The 25,987-nt window shown below is 37.1% G+C and overlaps 1 protein-coding gene across 1 annotated transcript in view; it reads left to right on the top strand.

Annotated features, from left to right (window-relative positions):
• Positions 1 to 25,987, top strand: part of WDR44 (WD repeat domain 44) — a 93,494-nt gene that overhangs the window by 8,839 nt on the left and 58,668 nt on the right. Inside the window, exon 2 of the mRNA XM_027533696.1 lies at positions 19,903 to 19,936. Within this exon, the coding sequence (XP_027389497.1) occupies positions 19,903 to 19,936 (34 nt within the window). The remainder of the gene's footprint in view (positions 1 to 19,902; positions 19,937 to 25,987) is intronic.

The raw sequence follows: 25,987 nt of genomic DNA, 5'->3' as shown, positions 1-25,987 counted from the left end.
GGTCTTTGGGGATGAATTGGATATAGCAGATGCATTGGTAAGTGGGATTGGTTAGTGTCACAGGTAGAGTGGAGCATTGGATTAGTGGAAAATAGGTGAGCAGAAGGAATAGGTAGCTTGATAAAACTAGTACCTTTGTGAGTGAAAGTGAGTGGGTTTGTCAGTATTATGCAATTGGCATTTTATCTTTATTGGATTGGCTTTAGAGATTAAAGCTAGGTACCAAGATCAGTCTTTTTTCCTTTAAGTGAACTTTGCTATACCTATTTTATCCCAGGTCAAAGCTCCTGTTTGTTAACTTTTAACCTTTGCCTTATTTTCCTGGGTAGAGAGATGTCTGCAGTTGATGTGTTGTTGTTGTTGTTCAGTCGCTCATTTGTGTCTGACTCTTTGTGACCCCATGGACTGCATAATGCCAGGCTTCCCTGTCCTTCACCATCTCCCAGAGCTTGTTCAAACTCATGTCCATCGAGTCGGTGATGGCATCCAACCATCTCATCCTTTGTCATCCCCTTCTCCTCCTGCCCTCATTCTTTCCCAGCATCAGGGTCTTTTCCAATGAGGTGGCTCTTCGTATCGGGTGGCCAAAGTATTGGAGCTTCAGCATCAGTCCTTCCAATGAATATTCAGGACTGATTTCCTTAGGATTGACTGGTTTGTTCTCCTTGCAGTCCAAGGGACTCTCAAGAGTCTTCTCCAACACCACAGTTCAAAAGCATCACCTATCCTAGGTGGAAATAGGGATGCTCTTTGGTTTTCCACTTCCTTTCACAATTTCTTCTAGCAGTACTTTTGAACTTCCTGGTTTCTCTGAGATCTTCACTCGCACTTCCCATTCCTGTAAACACTGGTTCCTATAAGAGTGAAGGGAAGAAATGGAGGGGACTGAGGCAAAGACGGTGGTTTAGATTTATAGGACCTTTATAACTTGGGTACATTCTGTATTCAGTAAATATTGTGTTAACAGTGAAGCCTTCGGAAGTGTTGCCAGTTATCCTGCAATCATATCTATTTCTTGTTACCAACTCCCCCCACCCCCAGGATTGAATGTCTTCCCAATAAGAAAGAAGTATTATAGTCCTGCATGTTGTTAAACATGCAAAGAATGGTAATGATTAATGTTGGACATTAATTTTCAAAGTATTTTTATTTACGTTATCTCTTCTGACTATCCTGCAGTTCTGTAAGATAGGACAATTTTTGTGAGACAGGACAGTTATGCTAATTTTGCAAATAAACAGCTCAGGGTGAATAGAAATCAGCTAGCAAAAGTGGAATTTCACTAGTTTGTGATACTTAGATGATGATTTTGAATGAAGATGTAAAACAGTAGGTCCCTCCCACTTCACTTTTCTAAGCTATAAACATTTTTCAATGATATGTTTTAAATGTGAATTATTAAAATGATGAGGCTGACTCTCCTGCCAGTTGGATATGTATAATTCACTCTTGAAAACAACAAAAAGCAGTATTTTAAATGCTTTTCTTTTTATGCTTTAAAGAAAGTGATTATGCTATGGTAGCTAGGTCAGAAAATGACCTTGCTCCTGAAAAAGCTGGAATCCCAGACACTGCTACTACATTTCAAAGGGTATGTTCTTTGTTCTTTCTATGTTCTAAGGGAAAACTCCTCAAGATGTGAGACACTGCTGATTTGGACTTCTGTGCTTCATCAAAAAGTCTTGATCCCAGATTTTTCTTTTCTGTAATTGTTTTGTAGGTTGTTGTTAGTTGTTTAGACCACATTTTTTTTCCTTTTTTTTTTTTGCAGTATAACTCTGGTTCATATTTTTAGCTACAAGTGGCTAATTGGAAACACAATGTTTCTCCCCGCCCCCCCCCCCCTTCCTCCTCAGAGGTGTTTTCTAGCAGTCACAGTGAATGCATGTGGTGGTTTTTAATATTTTCCAGCTGGTCAAACATTTTGGCTATCAAATTAATGGGGAAAATGCATTCCAGTAGCTAATTAGAAAAAATATATTCTCAATAATTAGTATTTAAGGTGGAAATAAGGATGAGTAATATTTTTAATAATAAACTTGGCCTACAGATTGTTTTATATAAGTAAGCATTCTAGGTAATTTGAGATTTTTCTAGAATATTTTATCAAGTTTTACTATACATGGACATAACCAGATATTCAACACAGAAATCAGATTGATTATATTCTTTGCAGCCGAAGATGGAGAAGCTCTATACAGTCAGCAAAAACAAGACCAGGAGCTGACTGTGGTCCTTATTGCCAAATTCAGACTTAAATTGAAGAAAGTAGGGAAAACCACTAGACCATTCAGGTATGACCTAAATCAAATCCCTTATGATTATACAGTGGAAGTGAGAAATAGATTTAAGGGCCTAGATCTGATAGATAGAGTGCCTGATGAACTATGGACTGAGGTTCGTGAGATTTGTACAGGAGACAGGGATCAAAACCATCCCCGTGGAAAAGAAATGCAAAAAAGCAAAATAGCTGTCTGGGGAGACCTTACAAATAGCTGTGAAAAGAAGAGAAGTGAAAAGCAAAGGAGAAAAGGAAAGATATAAACATCTGAATGCAGAGTTCCAAAGAATAGCAAGAAGAGATAAGAAAGCCTTCTGCAGCGATCAGTGCAAAGAAATAGAGGACAACAACAGAATGGGAAAGACTAGAGATCTCTTCAAGAAAATTAGAGATACCAAAGGAACATTTCATGCAAAGATGAGCTCGATAAAGGACAGAAATGGTATGGACAGAAGCAGAAGATATTAAGAGATGGCAAGAATACACAGAAGAACTGTACAAAAAAGAGCTTCATGACCCAGATAATCACGATGGTGTAATCACTGACCTAGAGCCAGACATCTGGAATGTGAAGTCAAGTGGGCCTTAGCAAGCATCACTACGAACAAAGCTAGTGGAGGTGATAGAATTCCAATTGAGCTATTCCAAATCCTGAAAGATGATGCTGTGAAAGTGGTTCACTCAATATGCCAGCAAATTTGGAAAACTCAGCAGTGGCCACAGGACTGGAAAAGGTCAGTTTTCAGTCCAATCCCAAAGAAAGGCAATGCCAAAGAATGCTCAAACTACCACACAATTGCACTCATCTCACACGCTAGTAAAGTACTGCTCAAAATTCTCCAAGCCAGGCTTCAGCAATACGTGAACCGTGAACTTCCTGATGTTCAAGCTGGTTTTAGAAAAGGCAGAGGAACCAGAGATCAAATTGCCAACATCCGCTGGATCATCGAAAAAGTAAGAGAGTTCCAGAAAAACATATTTCTGCTTTATTGACTATGCCAAAGCCTTTGACTGTGTGGATCACAATAAACTGTGGAAAATTCTGAAAGAGATGGGAATACCAGACCACCTGATCTGCCTCTTGAGAAATTTGTATGTAGGTCAGGAAGCAACAGTTAGAACTGGACATGGAACAACAGACTGATTCCAAATAGGAAAAGGAGTACGTCAAGGCTGTATATTGTCACCCTGTTTATTTAACTTCTATGCAGAGTACATCATGAGAAACGCTGAACTGGAAGAAACACAAGCTGGAATCAAGATTGCTGGGAGAAATATCAATAACCTCAGATATGCAGATGACACCATCCTTATGGCAGAAAGTGAAGAGGAATTAAAAAGCCTCTTGATGAAAGTGCAAGTGGAGAGTGAAAAAGTTGGCTTAAAGCTCAACATTCAGAAAACGAAGATCATGGCATCTGGTCCCATCACTTCATGGGAAATAGATGGGGAAACAGTGGAAACAGTGTCAGACTTTATATTTTTGGGCTCCAAAATCACTGCAGATGGTGACTGCAGCCATGAAATTAAAAGACGCTTACTCCTTGGAAGGAAAGTTATGACCAACCTAGATAGCATATTCAAAAGCAGAGACATCACTTTGCCAACAAAGGTTCGTCTAGTCAAGGCCATGGTTTTTCCTGTGGTCATGTATGGCTGTGAGAGTTGGACTGTGAAGAACGCTGAGCGCCGAAGAATTGATGCTTTTGAACTGTGGTGTTGGAGAAGACTCTTGAGAGTCCCTTGGACTGCAAGGAGATCCAACCAGTCCATTCTGAAGGAGATCAGCCCTGGGATTTCTTTGGAAGGAATGATGCTAAAGCTGAAACTCCAATACTTTGGCCACCTCATGCGAAGAGTTGACTCATTGGAAAAGACTCTGATGCTGGGAGGGGTTGGGGGCAGGAGCAGAAGGGGACGACAGAGGATGAGATGGCTGGATGGCATCACTGTCTCGATGGATGTGAGTCTGAGTGAACTCTGGGAGTTGGTGATGGACAGGGAGGCCTGGCGTGCTGTGATTCATGGGGTCGCAAAGAGTCAGACACGACTGAGCGACTGATCTGATCTGATCAAGTTTTAAATACACCTTCATTAAAGAATGCAGAAGTAGAAATTCAGATAAATCGTAAAAGTAGAATTTATAGACTAAAATGCTTAATTACTGAAATGTGTCGTTTTCCATTATTCATAATATTGAGAGAAAATATGAATAATTAAATGTTAGCAGTTACACCAAGCCCTCAGTTCAGTCGTTAGTTTACAACTTCCTTTCCCATCAAATCTTTTATCAGAGATAATAGTAATGTTTTGTGTGTGATTTAGTTTGACTTTTTTTTTGTTCCTCTGCCAGTCTTTGGTGATAAGTAGAAATGGCAACCCACTCCAGTGTTCTTGCCTGGAGAATCCCAGGAATGGGGGAGCCTGGTGGGCTGCGGGCTGTGGGGTCGCACAGAGTCCAACACGACTGAAGTGACTTAGCAGCAGTGAACTCAGAAGAAGAAAAATAATCTCAAAGTCTGAATAATCAGTTCATTGATAATATAATTGATTTAGTTACATTTTTTGAAAAGGGGAGTTGTGACAGTTTCTTTAGTGCTCTTAACTTTTATGTGAGGTGACCTTAGAAGTTACTGGCATTTAATTTTTAAGATTAGTACACCAATGAATGTTTTAGATAACTTAAAAATCATATTAGTACATTAACTTGATAAAGCTTCTGTAAAGTGGCCTGTAGACAAAAATCTTGTTTCCTTTCTAAGAAAGTTACAAAGTGATTTAGCACGATTGCATTAGTATTGACTTTTCCAGACAGTTGTAAATTTAGCCATCTGTTTCTGTTGCAATTTTCTAGAAATTATTTTAAATCATTAATAGATGTGACTTTTATCTAACCCAGTTTGACAGTTTGGAACGTTGATATAGCTGCCCTACCCTGGAGTTACTGTTTGAATGTGAGTATTTATTGAATGGTTATAAATGTGCAGGGTAGAATGTTTTTAGTTTAGAATTCTTGAGCAGGCCTAGAGAAGTGATTATTCTGTTATTTTATCAATAGATTATGAAGCTGTTCTTTCAGAAATATGACATAAAACTACATGAATTACATATATCAGTTTTGAAAAATCAGCTTGTCATTTTAGACAGTATTTAGTTGCTTAAGGTCCACTTCAAGTTTGTAATTACTTTATATATGGCTGGAATTATATTTCATTATAAAGTTTCCTTTGATTTCATTATAGATCACTTACAAATGTTGCCACAAAATCCACTTTCAGAAAACATAGAACCATTGTGCCAAACTTTCTCACCATCTATTTCTGTTAATATCAGTGATAAAATAGTCATTAGGTATTTTAGACACATTCTGCTTCTTGACTTTCATAGTACTTTAAAATGGCACTTCAAAGAATATTAAAAGTATTAATTCTCATCTTGAGGATTTGGTTAATTCCCTGTTAGATAACTGCCTTAAGTATATTCTCCATTTTTTATTAATCTTGTTAATAAGCCAAAATTACCATGTATCAAGGGAAACCTCCTTCTATGGGGACTTTTATGCTTAGCATATAATCTAGTAAAACTTGCCATAAGAATGTAACTAATTAATAAATACATTTATTTAATGATGTATATGCATCAGTGTATACAATTTCATTCCAGTGAACAAATTTTTAAAAACTATGCACTTAGAGCAAGATTAAAAAAAAATAAAACCCAGTATATTATTCTCTAAATTTGAACTGTTCTTGTTCAACTTGAGGTTTGGTTTTGCTTTTGCTTTTGATTTTTGCTTTGTTTTTGTTTTTCTCTTGCCTGGTCTAAGTGGGAAGAAATCCTCATGTCAGTGTTTTGTGAGCACCAGAACCTCTCTGATTACTAGTTTAGACTGAGCACTTTTGTGTTGGTCTTAGTTTGCCATCAGATCTTCGTATTTCAGCAAAGGCAAAAAAAGGTGGATAAAAACAAAATCAAGCTATGGGGCAATTCTCCACTAAGACCTTGGTAGTTACCTTCTTATAAGAAAAGTGTTTGCCAAGCCACCAGCTTTATTCTCACTGACTCACTCTATACTCCTTCCTTCCGTGTCATTACTCTTTTTAACCTCCTTAAGAGTCTGTCAGGAATTTTGCAACCTGGCAAAAGGCTTCTTCAGAGCCAACTACTTTTTTTCCTCAGAACCTAAAATAAAAAATGAGTCCTTTTACTGACAGAAAAAGAAAAGAAGACCTTGTTAAACCATTTTTCTGTGTTGCCCAATTTCATCCAGAAGTCTAGAAATAGGGATGTTAAATGTTAAATTCTTATATTTTGTGTAGTGGGTCTTTGAGTTCCTAGTAATTTAGTTGACTCTGAAGCAGGTGTCAGGTTTAGTCTGCACATTCCTTCCACCCTATTCTCAGAAGGCTTACAGGTTTGGTTTTGTTTTTTTCAGATAACTCTCAGGTAAGAGGTAAGAGAAACACCAAACCCCAAAGGCAGAAGGATCTGTCTATAGCTAAAGGGTGAGAAACTAGAGGTAGAATGGTTTATGGGATCTGCCTCTTTGAAATTACAGAAATTCAATGTTCTTTTTTAAAGTGGACTTTTAAGCACCAATTATCCTAAAGCCTTAGTGCATGAGTGATGAATATTTGAGTTTAAAAGTTGGAAAAGGTGATCCGGTGATTGCCTAGAGAGAAACCACTTGCTGAAGCTGTGAAAAATAAGTTAGACTCCTGCAGTAGTCAGCCATGTCTATACCTGATTTCAAAATGTGGATTTTGCAGTAAGACAGGGAAGGGAATGCAACTGGCTTCTATTTGAGGAGTCTAATCTATATGTGTTCTTAATGCACACTTGTATTGATTGGCATTCAAATATAGGAGCTATTCGTGCTTCAGGTTGTGGGAAGATGTTGAAACAGAATTGAAAAGCAGGTTCTACCTCATATCGTAGAAGGTTCATTAGTTTTCTTGATCGAAAAATATTGAAAAATATCTGAAATATTTCTGATATCCCCTTTATAAAGTAAAAGTGAAGTCGCTCAGTCGTATCCGACTCTTTGCAACCCCATGGACTGTAGCCTATCAGGCTCCTCCATCCATGGGATTTTCCAGGCAAGAGTGCTGGAGTGGGGTGCCGTTTCCTTCTCCAGGGGATCTTTGCGACCCAGGAATCAAACTAGGGTCTCCCACAATGCTTTACCATCTGAGCCGCCAGGGAAGCCCCTATGACTTTGTAAATACAGTAACCTAATCCCTTTTTAATGACAACATAATTTTAATTGATATTTATCCAGAAAGTTGACTGCTGATCTTTATTTGACTTATATAGGTTAAGTTCATTTTTAACATGAGGACAGTTTCAAATGATATATCTTTATAAATAATGGTTATAAGTCAATTTACATTTCAAGAGATTTATCAGTTTGTTACAGTAGCCATCTTGGTTTTTTTGAGGGATTTGATATAAGTCAAAATAATGAAGCTGTTAATAATACACCTTCCTATTCTTCACAGAGTGTTTTTGAAAAATATATAATAGTGTATATACAATATTTGCATTTGGTTAGGTCTACTGAATGCATTGTCTGGAAAAGCTTTGACTAAGTTCACAGATGTTCTATTTTTTTCCCCAGCCAGTAAATGCTGTTTAATACTTAGATTAATATTTATACAATGACATTGGCCATACAAATCCTCCCACTTTGTTCCTGTATCACAAATGAACAGATCATAGAATTAATTGTCCACCTAATTAATTTAGGGATAGGGTAGAGTTGCCTGATAAAATACAGGCCTCCCAGTTAAACCCCAATTTCAGATAAACATACTTAAACTGGAATTTAACTGAGCTACCTATATTTATCATTGCTAAATGTGGCAACCCTAGGTGGAGGAGAAGCAGAAGGAGACTAGTAGGTATGGGCACAGTTGTGAGACTTAAATACAAGTGAGTATGTAGTGACAAGGGTCGCCTTTATTTACTCTGGCATGAATACCAAGATTTTTGCAATGTTAATTTTAAGAGTCCAGCTCTTTTTTTCTTTGTAAGTGCATTCCTGAAAACAGACCTCAGAAATAACAAAACTTAGTATATTGTTCAGAGATACATGGCATTTTAAAAATAAGTAAGGGAACAGTAAGTCAGATCTGGGCTAGTGGTTCCCTCTGAGACAAAGGCATCAGAATACGGCACACAGTAGCTGCTCTGATCTTGATGCTGTTCTCACTCTCAGGTAACCTAGTGAGTCACAGTTTAGTTTATTTGTTGTGCTTCATAATTACATTTTACTCTTGTACATATCAAATATATAACAACAGTTTAAAAGTTAAATTAAGACAGACTAATTAAGAAAATTAGCCAAATGCAAAGTTTCACTGCTTATACTTTCCAAAATAAAACCAAAGTCAAAAAAGTCAAGAGGCAGTCATTTCTGTCTTATCTTCTCTGGATTAGCCGTCCTTAGTACTTTGTATCATCCTACTCAGTTTCTGAAACATTCACCAAATTGGTTTCTCTTTTGGATATGTTCCATTTTATGTTTCTTGTAAAATATGGTATCCCAGTGACACGTGATATTCTAAAGTGTGTTGTTATTAGTGGGAAGTAGAGTAGAATTTACCCCTGCCTTGTTCAGGACATAATAGTTTTGTTTTGCCTGCCAATACAGGAGACATAAGAGACACAGGTTCAATCCCTGGGTCAGGAAGATACCCTTGAGAAGGAAATGGCAACCCACTCCAATATTCTTGCCTGAAAATCCCATGGACAGAGGAACCTGGAGGGCTACAGTCCATGGGGTCGCAAAGAGTCAGACACAACTGAAGTGACTTAGAATGCATGCAGTTCAGCCTAAGATCACACTAGCTCTTTCAGCAGTCATATGCTGAAGTCATAGCAGTCTTTTATGACTCTTTCAGCAGTCATATCACAGCCTTTACTCTGTCTGAGCAATCAACAAAAGTACCTGAGTGTTTTCATGTGATTTGTTAAATCACATCTCCCCAGTCATGCATTTTGCATTTATCCCTACTACATTACATTCTGTTAAGATTTGGCCAGTGGTTCTGACCTGTTGAAATACATTTTTGGATACTGTCAGCTAGTATACTCCCTAAGCCCTCCAACTTTGTGCCATCTGTAAATTTGGTAGATAGGCCATCGGTTTCTTCTTTTAAGACATTAAGAACATCAAGTGAATAGAACATCAAGTAGGATAGAGCACAAAAAAAATTAATATTTCCTTATGGTTTTTCATTGATCCATTAATCAGCACACCTTGAGTTATGTTTTGCCAGTTATAAACCCACCTAAGTGTATTCTAGACTACATCCCTTTGTTGTCTAAAAGGATATCTTGAGAGAATTATAAAATTTAGTACAAATTTTTAAAAAAATATCCAGATTTTTTTGTGTGTACGGTATGCTCTTTATGTTCTCGGCCAGTAACCCTATCAAAAAAGAAAATTAATTTTGCATGTTTAGCTTTCTGCAAATGCTTATTCTTAAATAAGAGTATCTTTTCCCTACACCTAAGGCCCTTAAACCATTTATTTCATCATGTGTTTAAGAATTTTGCTTGACATTGACATCAAGTGAATTTGTTTATAGTTTGTAGCACTACCTGCTTTCCAGTGTTGACCACCAAAGTTTTTCCTAATATCCTCTTCCATACTCTGATTCTTCAGAGGTTTTAGAGATTGAACTCCATAAATTCTCAGCTTTTGCTAGGATATAATTTGTCTGGGATAGAAGAACTGAACTCATTTAGAGTAGCCAGGTATTTTTATCTCTTTGAGTGCTTTGGAATTCGATTTCCTCATCCTATAATTTATTTTTCCCTTTCTGGTTTGACTATCAGCAATCTTAATTGGAAAGAAAAATAATCAATATATCTTTCACATATGTACATTCAGTCAAATCGTGTCTGATTTGATAGCCTGCCAGACTCCTCTGTCCATGGGATTCTCCAGGCAAGAATACTGGAGTGGGCTGCCATTTCCTTCACCAGGGAATCTTCTTGACCCAGGGGTCAAACCCGCATCTCCTACATTGGCAGGCGGATTCTTTACCGTCTGAATCACCAGGGAAGCCCAGCCTATTACATTATATAATTTATCCACGTATAAGCAGACTGCAGTTTATTTTTGTTACTCTTGTTAATATAAATTAAAATAATGAAAAACTGTCTCTGGTATTTTTTAAATCTTCTCACATTCTGAGCAACAGTCTTTCTGATACTGTTCTTATAGGTTTTTGTACTTTTCCTTGGGTGTGTGTCCATTCCATCCCTCCAATCTCTTCTGCATGTTCTCCTTTAAAATATTCCTTATGACATATCGCCATGGAGATGCAGTCAACAAAATTCAGACAATGAGAAATTCTGCAGGGTGAACAACCTAGTGTTTTTGTTTGTTTGTTTAAGACTTATTTAAAGAGCTGTTTTAGATTCACAGCAAAACTGAGAGGAAGGTACAGAGATTTCCCACACACCCTTCCCCCAACACATGTATAGTCTCCCCCATTATCAACATGCCCTCGCCAGAGTGGTACTTGTTACGACTGATGAACTTCCATTGACACAGCATAATCACCTAAAGTCCAAAGTTTCCCTTAGGGTTCACTTTTGGTGTTATAGGTTCTATGGTTTTGGATAACTGCATAATAGCATGTAGCCATCATTATAGTATCGTACACAATAGTTTCACTGCCGGAAAAAAAAATCATCTTTAGGATGAACAGCCTAGTTCCTCGATACATGAACTTCAAAAAATAAAAAAATGAAAGGAAACCTACTGATTGAAAGAGACATATCAACTGATTATGGCACATGAAGCTTATTTGGATATTGATTGAAATGGACCAACTGTAAGAAAAAGTTTGAGACTATCTGGGAAACCTGAATGTTTACTGTATATAATAAGGAATTGCTAAATTTGATAATAGTGTTATAATTATATTTTAGATACATATTGAAATTTTTATGGGTAAAGATTAAATAATTTATGAGATTTGCTTCAAAATAATCTGGCAAGGGAGTGGAGGGAGGCATATTGATATTGATCACTATTGACCATGGTCAACATTTTATACATATGGGTTCATAATATTATCCCAGTTTGTACATGCTTGAAATAGCCATAACTAAAGGTTGGAAAAACTGCCCCCAAATAATTTTTATGTTCACATACATTGTTACTGGCAGATTCATAACTAAAACTCAGGTATCCTGATTCCAGTTCATGTTCTTTTACTAAGTAGCTAAACTTACAGCCTTTCTACTTTGAGATTGGTGTCATGGTGCCCTTTCAGTCTTTGGGAACCCCCAAATCTTCACTGGAGAATTTGTGGTGGCACTTTTAGATAATTAAGACTTTAATAAATGGCCAGTTTCACTTGACTGGCTACCTGCCCGTGTGAAAGTAGGAAGAGATTTTAGACTTTGTGGGGTAAACTGACAGGCTGCATGTGTTGTTCAAATCAGTAAAGAGACCCGGGTCCTAGACCTAATCAGACCCTCATCTTAGTGTAGCTCTAGGAGAGCGTGGGAGAAGGCAATGGCACCCCACTCCAGTACTCTTGCCTGGAAAATCCCATGGACAGAGGAGCCTGGTAGGCTGCAGTCCATGGGGTCACTGTGGGTCAGACACTACTGAAGCGACAGCAGCAGCAGCAGGAGAGCGTGACCTTGTCTGCCTTGTTCACTACTTTCCAACCAGTGCCTAGCCCTGTGCTGGTACGAGGTAAGCAGTAGGTAAATGTTGAATGAAGGTATTAATTTAACCTTCTTCAGCCTTGTTTTCCTCACATTGAGACAGTGGTCTAAATGAGTCTTCCTTCAAACACTGAAGAAATATATATTCTTACCTTCTTACTGATCTAAAAAAAAAAATCCTTTTAGGACTTTGGAAAGAATTACTTTAAATTTCTTTTTAACACCAGGTAGTATCTATAGGTAGTATGCTCACTTTTAACACCTGGGACAGAAAACTCAGTTATGTTGTATCAAAATCCCTTAAAAGTAGCCTCTGCATTTTCTGTTGGATTGATTTTGTTTCTATTAAGTGAATGAATACGAACCAGGGTCTCCTGCATTGCAGACGGATTCTTTACCAGCTGAGCTATGAGGGAAGCCCACTGTTCTCAACATTAGTAAATTAGAGAGTCAGGTTTATTAGCAAGTTGCAAAATCAAGCTCAGGCTTCCCAGGTGGCTCAGCGTTAAGGAATCCACCTGCCAATGCAGGAGACATGGGTTCAATCCCTGAGTCGGGAAAATCCTCCAGAGAAGAAAATGGCAACCCACTCCAGTATCCTTGCCTGGGAAATCCCATGAACAGAGGAACCTGGGGGGTACAGTCCACTGGGTTGCAAAGATTAGGACACAACTTAGCGACTCAAAAACAACAAAATCAAGCTAAGAGAGTTATAAATAAAATACTGCATTGCTTGCATATTTTGAATTGAATGCAGTATTATTGAAAGGATTTGACATTTAGCTTTCTATGGAAACTTAGTGAACAGCTTTTAGATAAGTTGTAATTATTGTCGTCAGATCCAAATCCCAGTGATTAGCACCTACCTTTGGAAGTAATGACCTTATTATTCTAGTAAAATTTTACCTAAGGTGTCTGAAAGTTATCACTGGATCAGGTCAGAGTTAATAAAAGAAAAAATAATTCCTATACTGCTCTGCAAAATGACCAGAGCAATGTTTTGATGCTGTGTAGCATTTTAAAAATAATGTTGTGTAGATACTAAACTGCATTGGTGGTGGTGGTTCAGTTGCTAAGTCATTTCCAGCTCTTTGCAACCCTGTGGAATGCAGTACGCCAGGCTCCTCTGTCCTCCACTATCTCTTGGAGTTTGCTCAGATTCATGTCCACTGATTTGGTGATGCTATCTAACCATCTCATCCTCTGCTACCCCCTTCTCCTTTTGCCTTCAATCCTTCCCAGCATCAGGGTCTTTTCCAATTAGTCAGCTGTTTGTATCCAGTGACCAAAGTATTGGAGCTTCAACATCAATCCTTCCAATGAGTATTCAGGACTGATTTCCTTTATTATTGACTGGTTTGATCTCCTTGAAGTCCAAGGGACTCTTCAAGAATCTTCTCCAACACCATAATTTGAAAGCATCAATTCTTTGGCACTCAGCCTTCTTTATGGTCCAACTCTCACATCCATATATGACTACTGGAAAAACCACAGCATTGACTATATGGACCTTTGTTGGCAAAGTAATGTCTCTACTTTTTAATATGCAGTCTAGGTTTGTCATAACTTTCCTTCCAAGGAGCAAGCGTCTTTTAATTTCATGGCTGCAGTCACCATCTCCAGTGATTTTGGAGCCCAAGAAAATAAAACTTGTCACTGCTTTCCATCACTGCAGTGATGGGACTGGATGCCAATGATCTTAGTTTTTTAAATGTTGAGTTTTAAGCCAGCTTTTTCACCTTCTTCTTTCGCCCTCAAGAGGCTCTTTAGTTCCTCTTCCCTTTCTCCCATTAGAGCAGTATCATTTGCATATCTGAGGTTATTGATATTTCTCCCGAAATCTTGATTCCGGCTTGAGCTTCATCCAGCCCGGTATTTTGCATGATGTTCTCTGCATACAAGTTAAATAAGCAGGGTGACAATAAACAGCCTTGACGTACTCCTTCCCCAATTTGGACGCAATATGTTGTTCCATGTCCAGTTCTAACTGTTGCTTCTTAACCTGCATACAGATTTCTCTGGAGACAGATAAGGTGGTCTGCTATTCCTATCTCTCTAAGAATTTTACAGTTTGTTGTGATCCACACAGTCAAAGTCTTTAGAGTAGTCAATGAAGCAGAAGTAGATGTTTTTCTGGAATTCCCTTACTTTATGATCCAACAGGTGTTGGCAATTTGATCTCTGGTTTCTCTGCCTTTTCTAAATCCAGCTTGTACAGAAGTTCTCAGTTCACGTACTGCGGAAGCCTAGCTTGAAGGATTTTGAGCATAAGCTTACTAGCATGTGAAATGAACGCAGTTGTAGGGTAGTTTGAACATTCTTTGGCATTTCCCTTCTTTGGGATTGGATGAAAAACTGACCTTTTCCAGTTCTGTGCCCACTGCTGAGCTTTCCAAATTTGCTGACATATTGAGTGCAGCACTTCAACAGTGTCATCTATTAGGATTTTAAATAATTCAGCTGGAATTCTATCACCTCCACCAGCTTTGTTCATAGTAATGCTTCGTAAGGGCCACTTGACTTCACACTCCAGATCTCTGTCTCTAGGTGAGTAACCACGCCATCGTAGTTATCCCGGTCATTAAGACCTTTTTTGTGTAGTTCTTCTGTGTATTCTTCTACCTCTTAATCTCTTCTGCTTCTGTTACATCCTTACTGTTTGGTACTGAACACAAATACCCTAGCTGCAAAAGGAAAACTCTAGAATTAAAATGCTAAATGGATAGGAATGGGAGAAAGCATCTGTCACACATTGATTTATGTTCAAACATGAGGTTTGTTAGTATAAACTCAATGTAGTGAGTGCATGAAATTAACTTTTTACAGAAAATAGGATATAATGAATTAAAATATTCTATCTGTATTATAAGTTGCTGAAATGCTAACCTTAAAATTGCTTTTATATTCAAAACGTGAGTGCAGGCTACACTAAAAATCAGTATTTGATCTGTAAGCCATGTGGGTTTTTTTTTTGTTGCTGTTGTTTGTTTGTTTAGTAGAATACCAGTATTTTTTTAACTTAGACTCTGTTTTGAAGCTGTTTCAGAAATTGTTTGTTTTCATGTTTAATAGTACCATTGATAGACATTGTCTTTAATTTCAGAAACTATGCTGCAAAATCAAAGATTTACTGCATTTGTAATTAGTAAGAATATGTTGGAAGATTCTTTTTATGCTATCAGGTGATGAAGGTAGTTTCACCCGTTAAAGTCATATTTTTGTTCAGCTTTGTAAGAAGCACATTTCTTATTTCAGTGAAGCTTTGTTAATCATATATTTAAATGTGTCAAAAATATTTGATTTAAAAATAACCTATGGTAAAAACTTTTGAAATGAAAATTGAACTTTTGAAGTTCTCATTTTGGTTTCTAAAAGTTTTGTTTAAATGTGTGGTAAATTACCAATATTTAAATATATCTACCTGTTACTTCGGTTTTCTTAAAAATTTCTCACATGTATGGGGTGTAATAAAAATTACTTTATTTACTTTTGTATGGGAAAATTGGGAATTTTTATGGGAAGAATCACTAACCTTAACCTTTAAATAGGAGGAATCTAATATTTAGTATGTACAGAAAAGTTTGAAGGAGTATTTTTCTAGTTAACTAGGTGTATCAGCGTATTTACCAGACATTTCTGGATGTGTGTGTGTGTGCTGGCTTATGTTCATGTTTTCTATGATGTATCTCAAATTTAAGGAAAATCAGAGGGTATAAAATTTAGATCATTAATCATGGTATAAAAATTACATCTTCACTCCCAAACTAATGAAGGGTCTCAAAATAAACTTTCCTAAAATTACAGAACTCTGAAAACCCTTGCTTAAAGGTCTTGCAGCTAGTTGGTTGGGAAAGCCAAGAGTAGAACTAAATTTTCTTGATCTAGTCCCTTATTTCTCCTGTCCCCAAACTCGAACATGAATAAATTGTCTTTAGGCACATAATCACTCTGAAACAGTATAATATTATCTCTACTTTGAATGTATAGACTGAGTTACAGATAAGAGTTGAATGGTTGTCTAGGGAGATCCTCATAATATCTGGATTCTTTCTTTACCCTACAATTCCATTTTTAAAAACCCGGTTTCCCAGACTAAAAGCAAAAGATAGAAAGGGAGGGGGAGGAGAGCTTTTTAAGGCAGGCACATGGCCAACTGTATAAAGTGACCACTTCCATTGAGGAGGGAGATGTAAAGCTATAAAACCCAGACATTCCAATCATGGTAGCCTAGGGTCCTGTAGTGTGAAGGCACATAAATCCTCTGTGCCTTACGGTCCCTGGAGGGCATTACTGTATTAAAATATAGTGTAGTATTTGAGCATAATTATTCTGAATCAGTAGCAAAGGGAAAAATGTATATCGTTTAAGAAGGTATTTTCAAGGGCAAGATTACTGAAATGGCAAGGCTTAGCCTATAATGTACTTATTTACAAGCTGCTTTTGAAATTTGAAATTCAAAAATAATTAAAACACTTTCAGAAGTTTGGCACTGAAAAGAGAAGCTTCATTTCTCTGGCAGTTTTCTATATGGAACATTTCATTATTTCATTTCCTAGCAGTGCCAAATCAATTAGATGTTAATTGTAGTTGTTAAAGGCAGATCAGGATTCAAGCCTTTGACTTAATTAGTTTAGTTCAACCCAAGAAGCAACGCTAATTACCTTTACTTTGGTGTTCATTCGCAGCACTGCTTAGAATATTCTCATAACTGTCATCTTTTAAGGCTTTACACAGAAAAAAGGCAACATTGCAATGTAGTTGAGAGAGTGGACCCTAGAGTCAGACTGCCTAGGGTCAAATTCTGGCCCAGTTATTTACTAGCAGTGCAGTTACCCCATCTGACCCAAGCTTCAGGGTTTTTTTGTGTAAAACAGGGAAGGTAATATACCTCATTGGAAAGTTGTGAGGACTAAAGAAGCTAAAGCAATCAAGTCTTAGCGCAGTTTTTGGCACATGCTTAATAACTGATGGGCATTGTATAATTGTTATTACAAGGCCCCTATTAAGAATTTTTCATGTGGGAATACTAAATAATGATTTACTGTTTCTTATGGTGAAATGAATTGTTGTTTCCACATTTTGGCACATGATACAAATCATTTTAACTAACTTTGCAAATTATAAATATGCTTTCAGGTTTTACTAGGTGCTAATAAATGGATGAAAAAATTTATCACAAAAAAATCTGGTTTTACAGACTACCTGTTAAAGACAAACTCAGGCTTAATCAGACTGGAAGAAGCTACAAAGTATTTTACTACCTACCAAAACCTTAGCAACCTTTTAATATTTACATTATGTTTCAAACATGAGTGGCTTTTCTTATTAGTTTTTTGTTTAATGACATCACAAAATGCAAGCAGGATCCCATTTAATCCCCAGCTCAGTATAATCTGGTGTTTTTCATGTTCCCTGTTGTTAAATAGGCTGGAGCTTTATGGGCTGTAGGGTGTCTTTTCTGTATCCAGAAATTGGTCTCAGGCTGCTCACTACTGACAGACTGCCAAAGTCCCTTGGAGAAACTTGGTGACACTCATTATTTGTGAGTTTCAATGGAGCAATTCAAAGCTGCTGAGGAAAGAAACTACAGCTTATTGTGTGTGCCCCATGTGCTCTCTCACTGAATCCTATGAAGTGTAGATGGTTTTACCCCTTTTCCAAAGGAGGAGATTGAGGCCTGGAGAAATTAAATGAATTGATCAAGATCACACATAAGGTAAACGGCAGAAACAATATTCAAGCAACATCTATCTGCACATGTTCTTTTCACTACATTCCCTTGGCTTTCAAAAGGAAGTAATAAATTACTTTTTATACTTTGTATGTAGTTATATGTAAAGCTCCACCAGAACCAATCAGAACTGTTTCCTTGTATGTCAACAACTGATCTATAACTTAGAGCTCTTTATGAAACCAGTTACATACAAGAGAGAAAACTGTGGTGCCCTATTCTGTTTGTGTTTGTTTTTGTTTTTTTTTTTTTTTTTTGACAGCTAAAAAACCTGATCAGATTTCTCAAAGTGGAAGTTATGAGGAAGGCAGATTTTCTTTTTCTTTCCTTCTCTACCTCATATGGGGCTTAAGTTTTTTGAAAAAATCTTACTTCCTCTTGTCTCTGTACCTCTGTGGTAGGTGATTTTCTTCTTGGTTGGAGTTCAGAATATGTGCTACATGGGAATTTGAGCCTCTTCAAGGTTTTTTGTTTTTGCTTTTTAACCTTTTGTTACTGATTTGATTGCACTTGTCTTATTTTGCACATTCTTTGTGTAGAATCTTGATTCCTTATTTAAAAATTGGAATAGCCTTGGTCCTAATCACCTCTGGATAAACAGGATTTTGTTACTGAGCAGTATATGTTTGCCAGGGAAAACAGGTAATTGGGGATAAAAAAATTTTTGTTCCTGGAAATTATCCTTTATTAAGATGAAATTATATTGTCCAGGCTCTGCAATTAAGTGGGCAGGCACTATTTTTTTATACAGCTACCTTCTTTTTTTTAAACAAGCTTTAAAAAACCCCTAAACTAGGATTGTGTCTTAATCATTTTCCTACCCTTAGTCTCTGATAGATAGTAAGTGTTTCATAAATGTTCATTGAATAAAGGGGTTGATTTTCTATTGAGTGGCAAAAGTAACTTTTTAATCACACTTTTGATTAGAGGTCAAAGATTACTCAATTTGGCACATGAGAAGCTTGGTAGTAGGACTTGATGCTTCTCTTGATTCTGCCCCTAACTAAATATGTGACATTGGGGAAAGCCATTTAGTCTCTTAGTTCCTCAGTTTCTTTACCTATAAAAAGAGGCTCTATGGCTAGATAGATCTTGAAGGCACCTTTCTACATAAAATTGTATCATCTGTGATTGCTGCATTTAAAAAATTTAGAAATGGCTTATTAATATTTATGATTTAAAAGCTTCTTAGTGTATAACCCTGAAATATAATAAGCAGCTGTAAGGGTATGTCACTCTTTCATGTTTTGAAGCAGGTATCAAATTGTTCCTATTTGAAGAAAAATATGGGGGGTGAAAATAATCGGTGAAAAGTTACTTTTTAAAATTATCATATCTAAAGTAGCCTGTATTTAAGAATAGAGTTTTGTTGTAGTAAAAAACAAACCAAAAAAGAGCTATGAACAAAAATGGGTGTTCTCTCTTTAAAAGTAACATAAATGTCTAATGCATATGAAACTTCATCCATTGGGCTTCCCTTTGTGGCTCAGCTGGTAAAGAATCCGCCTGCAATGCGGGAAACCTGGGTTTGATCCCTGGGTTGGAAAGATCCCCTGGAGAAGGGAAAGGCTACCCACTCCAGTATTCTGGCCTGGAGAATTCCATGGGCTGTATAGTCCATGGGGTCGCAAAGAATAGGACATAACTGAGTGACTTTCACTTCACTTCACGTCACTATAAATTGAAGAAGCACAAATTAAGACAGCAGTGAATACTTTTGCCTATTGAATTTTCTAAATATTTTAAAATAGCACTCATTTTTGTCAAGGTTATTAAGAAACAGAGATGAAGAGTAATGGGAGAGTAAATTGGCACAACTGTTCTAGAGAGCAATTTGAGAGTTTCTCCAAACACTGAAAAGCCTGTATACTTTTGAGCTGCATTTCCACTTCTAAAGAAATTTGTGGAAGAGTACAAAATTATATTCATATTAATGCTAATTATAGTGTTATATGTCTAGGAAGACAAAAGATACAAACTCAGATCTCTTGGTGGTAAGACTATGGGTCACTTTAATTTTCTTCTTTACTTTTTTATGTTTTCTACATCTTCTGTATGTATAGAAGAGTTTTCTAATTGACAAAATATATAAATGTTTTTAAAAATATGGACTTGCCTTTAATGAGTGTGTAGAAGGATTTCCCTTCTCATAGCCACTATTCAACACCTTCTTGCTTTTATTTCTGAACAGGTATCCAGGAAAAGTTGGGATTTCAGCATTAAAGGTAAGTTGTGCTTTGTGAAAGTCATAAGTGTATTTCTACAAATCGCATACACTTTTCATTCATTTTTCTCTTTTTTATGTAATTCCTCATTTTTTGCTTTTGCTTTCTATTATTTTTTGCTAAGTAATATTATCATTGTATCTTACTTGAGGTGTGATTAAGTATTCTAGAAATACCTAGTTAAATACTGTACTATAAGGAAGGGACTGTAAGTCTTTTGTAGATTTCTACCCATTTTTATTTGGTTTATAATTTTTAGAATAAAGGAACACTTGTATTTGTGCGTGTGTATATTTTATAAAGTAACCAAAACACTAGTATGTTTATTATGGGCACATGTATTTGGTATCATAACCTCATATAAAAATCAATCCTAGCCTTATATTCAAGCAAAGAAATTTGATACTGAGAAATTATGCCAATGAGAACCATTTTAAATACAAGAATATCACCAAACAGAACTATTTACATCAAATAGAATATATACTGTATGTGTATGTTTGTATATGGTAGTGTTCGTGTGTATGTCTGTACATATGTATGTATAATCTCAAACATGCTATAATTTTTTTTCAGTTCCAGTGTCTCTACCTTCTATTTATATACATTGGATACTGATATCTTTGATAAATTATGGGATATTCATATGGAATATTCTGTACAGTGGTTATGAATGAATTAGTTATATACAATAACATGGATGAATTTCAGCACCATGGTGTCGAGGTAGGGGGGAAACAAGTCACAGAAAAATATGTGCAGTAAGATTCCATTTATATTCAGCTCAAAACATGCAAAACTAAAGCATATATTGTTTAGAGATACAAGCAGAATAAAATTAAAGAACAGCAAGGAATGATAAACACAAAGTTTAGGATATCAGTCATCTCTGAGGGGGGAAAGAATGTAATGGAAATGGAGAAGGATATACAGGAGACTTGAAAGCTAATAATAAGACTTCTTTTTATTAACCTGAGTACTTAAAAAAGGTTATATCATAATTCTTTAGTCATTATATGTTATAAAAATCCTTTTATATTAGCTATTTAATAAAACCATTTAAAAAATGATACATGGACATGGTTAAAGTTCACTCAGTGCAAAAAGAAGATGGTTGAAATTGTAGCTTTCCTCCCATTCCTCACCCTCCACCTCCCAGTCCCCTATCCACAGACTGTTGCTGATTATGCTTGTAGATTTTAAAAGCCACTTAGATCTTAAGATATTTTTAGGTTATCACAAATAGGTTTGGGGAATTTATTTTATCTCAGTAATTATAGATTGTCCTTAGCTTGAATAAAATTAGGTAGAAAATGTACATATTTAGTAAATAAAGATGAAGTTAGATATTTGTTTCTTTTTTTTACTTTTTATATTGAAATAATTATGGAGTCACAGAAAGCTGCAAAGATAGTACAGAGAAGTCCTTTTTATCCTTCACCTATTTTTCCCAATGGTTATGTCTTAATTATAGTATAATATCAAAACCAAGAATTTATACTGATGTATAAGTATATAGTTCTGTGTCAGTTTATTACTTGTGTATATTTGTGTAACCACTACCACAATCAAATGAGATTTTATCACCACAGAGATCTTCCTTTATAAAGTCATACCCACCACCTCCCCCACAATCATCCCTAATCCCAGATAGCCACTAATCTGTTTTCCATCTCTATAATTTTGTCATTTGAGAATGTCCTAAAAATTGAATCATATAGTATGTTACCTTTTGAGATTGGCTCAGTTGATCCATCCAAGTTGTTGCCTGTATCAATGGTTTATTCCTTTTTGTTGTTAAGTAATATTCTATGATGTGGATGTACATGGGTTATTGAGTGCTTATTGTGTATAACAGCATATCTGTTGATATCTTAAGCAATCTAAAGAAAAGTTTGATATAGTCCCGGCTTTTGATGACTTACAAGCTCACAGAAGAGAGCTATATATAAGAAGGGATAATAGATGAGGTATTGATATTTGTAGACTGGAATAGATCTTAAGTACTACAAGGAGTTTGGAGGAGGAATGGGAAGGTAGAGCAATGGTGAGGGCAGTGTTACCTGGAATAGCAGAGAAAAGTTTTTGGGAGGAGTTAGAACTTGTGTTAGGCTTTGAAAATTGGGAGATATTTACATAGGTAGATAGAGAAAAAATGGGAAAGCATTATATGTTAGGCGCAGCCATGAAATTAAAAGACGCTTACTCCTTGGAAGGAAAGTATGACCAACCTAGATAGCATATTCAAAAGCAGAGACATAACTTTGCCAACAAAGGTCCGTCTAGTCAAGGCTATGGTTTTTCCAGTGGTTTTTATGGATGTGAGAGTTGGACTGTGAAAAAAGCTGAGTGCCGAAGAATTGATGCTTTTGAACTGTGGTGTTGGAGAAGACTCTTGAGAGTCCCTTGGACTGCAAGGAGATCCAACCAGTCCATTCTAAAGGAGATCAGTCCTGGGTGTTCTTTGGAAGGAATGATGCTAAAGCTGAAACTCCAGTACTTTGGCCACCTCATATGAAGAGTTGACTCATTGGAAAAGACTCTGATGCTGGGAGGGATTGGGGGCAGGAGGAAAAGGGGACGACAGAGGATGAGATGGCTGGATGGCATCATCGACTTGATGGACGTGAGTTTGAGTGAACTCCGAGAGTTGGTGACAGACAGGGAGGCTTGGCGTGCTGCAATTCATGGGGTCACAAAGTGTCGGACACGACTGAGTGACTGAACTGAACTGAATAGTATGAACTAAATAGTATACAAAGGAGAGAATTTGATGGGAGTGTTGAAAGACTGGTGTGACCAATGTAAACATTTCAGTGGTGGAATGTTGGAAAAATAAATTGGGGCCATATTTCCATGAGTCTTGAACGTCAGGTTAAGAAATATGGCCTTTACACTATGAAAGACAGTATGGAGATTCCTTCGAAAACTAGGAATAAAACTGCCTTATGACCCAACAATCCCACTACTGGGCATATACCCTGAGAAAATCATAATTGAAAAAGACATATGTATCCCAGTGTTCACTACATCTCTATTTACAATAGCTAGGACATGGAAGCAACCTAGATATCCATCGACATATGAATAGATAAGCTGTGGTACATATATATATATATATATATATATATAATGGAATATTCCTCAGCCATAAAAAGGAACACATTTGAGTCAGTTCTAATGAGTTGGATAAACCTAGAGCCTATTTATACAGAGTGAAGGAATTCAGAAAGAGAAGAACAAATATTGTACATTAAGGCATGTATGTGGAATCTAGAAAGATGTTACTAATGAGCCTACTTGCAGGGCAGCAGTGGAGACGCAGACATAGAGAACAGACTTGTGGACACGGAGGGGGAAGGAGAGGGTGGGAAGAACTGAAAGAGTAGTGTGTGAAATAGATAGCCAGTGGGGGTTTGCTGTTTGACTCAGGAAGCTCAAACTGGTGCTCTGTGACAACCTAGAGGGGTGAGGTGGAGAGGAAGGTTCAAGAGGGAGGGGACATATGTATACCTATGGCTGATTCATGTTGATGTATGGCAGAGACCAACACAACATTATAAAGCAATTATCCTCCAATTAAAAATAAATAACATTTTTTTTTAAATCTGGGCTTTAAAATTTTAAAGCAAAAGAGTCTGATGGAGAGATGGGGTTGATAGGAATGTATGGATGCATATGACAACTATTTGAGTTTCCTGAGTTGTTTTTTTTTTTTTTTCTCTCCTCTGAAAAAAGAATGGCGAGCTCATCTCTCAAGCATTTTTTAAAATTTCACTTTAGTCACAGTTAATAACTTCCCCTTCCTCACTACTAAAACAGAAGTGACCTGAATTTTTTAGTAACTAACATTTTTAGCTTAATGTTCTTTAGTAGATAATAATGAAGATTTCTTTGAGTATAGATCACCTTTGTACAAATGGTTTGTGAAACTAGGTCCTTTGGTGGTGAGCTTTTTAAAATTAAAAAGCTCAAATCTTACAACTGAATACTAGGAGGGTACAAATGGCTCTTTAATATCCAATATAAATGGAGGGAAACAATGGTGTGAATGCTGGAAATTGAATAGAAAAACCATACCTTTTAAGAAAGCATGTTTCTCAGGTTCTGATAGGTAGGAGTTAGAGAAATGGCCTGATGGTGGGAACCGGGATTTAGTTGGTACTGTGCTTTTGTAATGGGGCAGCCCATCTCCAAAAGAAGGTAATAACTGAGGACTGTCTCAAGTCTAGCTAAGTTGATGTTGGTTGTCTACAGGCACATGCTTGGCTTCCATTGCTTTGTCATCAGCCTGATTGAAGTGCTGGGGGAAGGGCCTGGACATTAGACCTTACTAAGGAGAGAATCATAGATGACTATATACTAAATCAGATTTTACTAAGAAATCTAGTTAACCTCTTTAGAGATCAGATCATCTGGTAGATACAGTATCACTCCTTAAAACTAGGACTTAGCAGTTGTTTACCTTGTAGGAGTTGATATCTTTCAAAAGTTCAAAGTCTAAGAGAGTTTTTTTAAAGCCAAATAAAATAGAAGCCTAATCACTTCTTGGCAGTTTTGGTCTCTGATCTTTGTAAGTACTTAATTAAATCAAATTAAATTGAGGTACAGGAATTATTGGTATATATTTTTCCTAGGTTAACTTAGGGAAAATATCTGTGGAATTAAGGTAGTACAGTGCTTCTGATTTCCCTACTAATAATGAACAGTTATTAGAAGGTAATTGGAGGAGGACATGGCAACCCACTCCAGTGTTCTTGCCTGGGGAATCCCATGGACAGAGGAGCCTGACTGACTACAGTCCAGGGGGTCACAAAGAGTCAGACACAACTGAAGGGACTTGGCACACATGCATGCATGCAGTTAATTTGTAGGACAGTTGAAGGTGTTTCTCTAATACGCATGAACTGTTCTTAACGATCATCAGCTTTTAAGAATTAGCTCTCATCTTGTCACCATGGCTATTTTAAAGTAGTCAGTGAAGACTTTTCTAATATAATAACGCTTGAGCTATAACACTAAGGATGGTAAGGAACCATCCAGTTGGCCAAAGTATAATTCTGGGATTATGATGGGAAAGGGAGGTGATCAATATAGGTGTGAAAGATGCAGTTCAGTTCAATTCAGTCACTCAGTCTTGTCCTACTCTTTACGACCCCATGGACTGCAGTACGCCAGGCTTCCCTGTCCATCACCAACTCCTGGAGCTTATTCAAACTCATGTCCATCGAGTCGGTGATGTCATCCAACCATCTCATCCTCTGTCATCCCCTTCTCCTCCCTCCTTCAATCTTTCCCAGCATCAGGGTCTTTTCAGATGAGTTAGTTCTTCTCATCAGGTGGCCAAAGTATTGGAGTTTCAGCTTCAGCATCAGTCCTTCCAATGAATGTTCAGGACTGATTTCCTTTAGGATGGACTGGTTGGATCTCCTTGCAGTCTAAGGGACTCTCAAGAGTCTTCTCCAACACCACAGTTCAAAAGCATCAATTCTTCGGTGCTCAGCTTTCTTCACAGTCCAACTCTCACATCCGTACATGAAAGTGAAAGTCACTCAGCTGTGTCCGACTCTTTGTGATCTCATGGAATAGTCCATGAAATTCTCCAGGCCAGAATACTGGGGTGGGCAGCCGTTCCTTTCTCTAGGGGACCTTTCCTAACCCAGGGATTGAACCCAAGGCTCCCACATTGCAGATGGATTCTTTACCAGGTGAGCCACCAGGGAAGCCATCCATACATCACTACTGGAAAAACCAAAGCTTTGACTAGATGGACCTTTGTTGGCAAAGTAGTGTCTCTGCTTTTTAATATGCTGTCTAGGTTGGTCATAACTTTTCTTCCAAGGAGCAAGTGTCTTTTAATTTCATGGCTGCAGTCACCATCTGCAGGGATTTTGGAGCCCCCCCAAAATAAAGTCTGTCACTGTTTCCCCATCTATTTGCCATGAAGTGATGGGACCAGATGCCATGATCATAGTTTTCTGAATGTTGAATGTGAAAAATGCAGGCAGGAGCCAAATCATATTAGGTGCTCATAGACTATGGTAGAGTTTA

This window comes from Bos indicus x Bos taurus, chromosome X, assembly GCF_003369695.1.
Source record: "Bos indicus x Bos taurus breed Angus x Brahman F1 hybrid chromosome X, Bos_hybrid_MaternalHap_v2.0, whole genome shotgun sequence".
Taxonomy (NCBI): Eukaryota; Metazoa; Chordata; class Mammalia; order Artiodactyla; family Bovidae; genus Bos; species Bos indicus x Bos taurus.
This window is presented reverse-complemented; position numbering and strand designations above follow the sequence as displayed.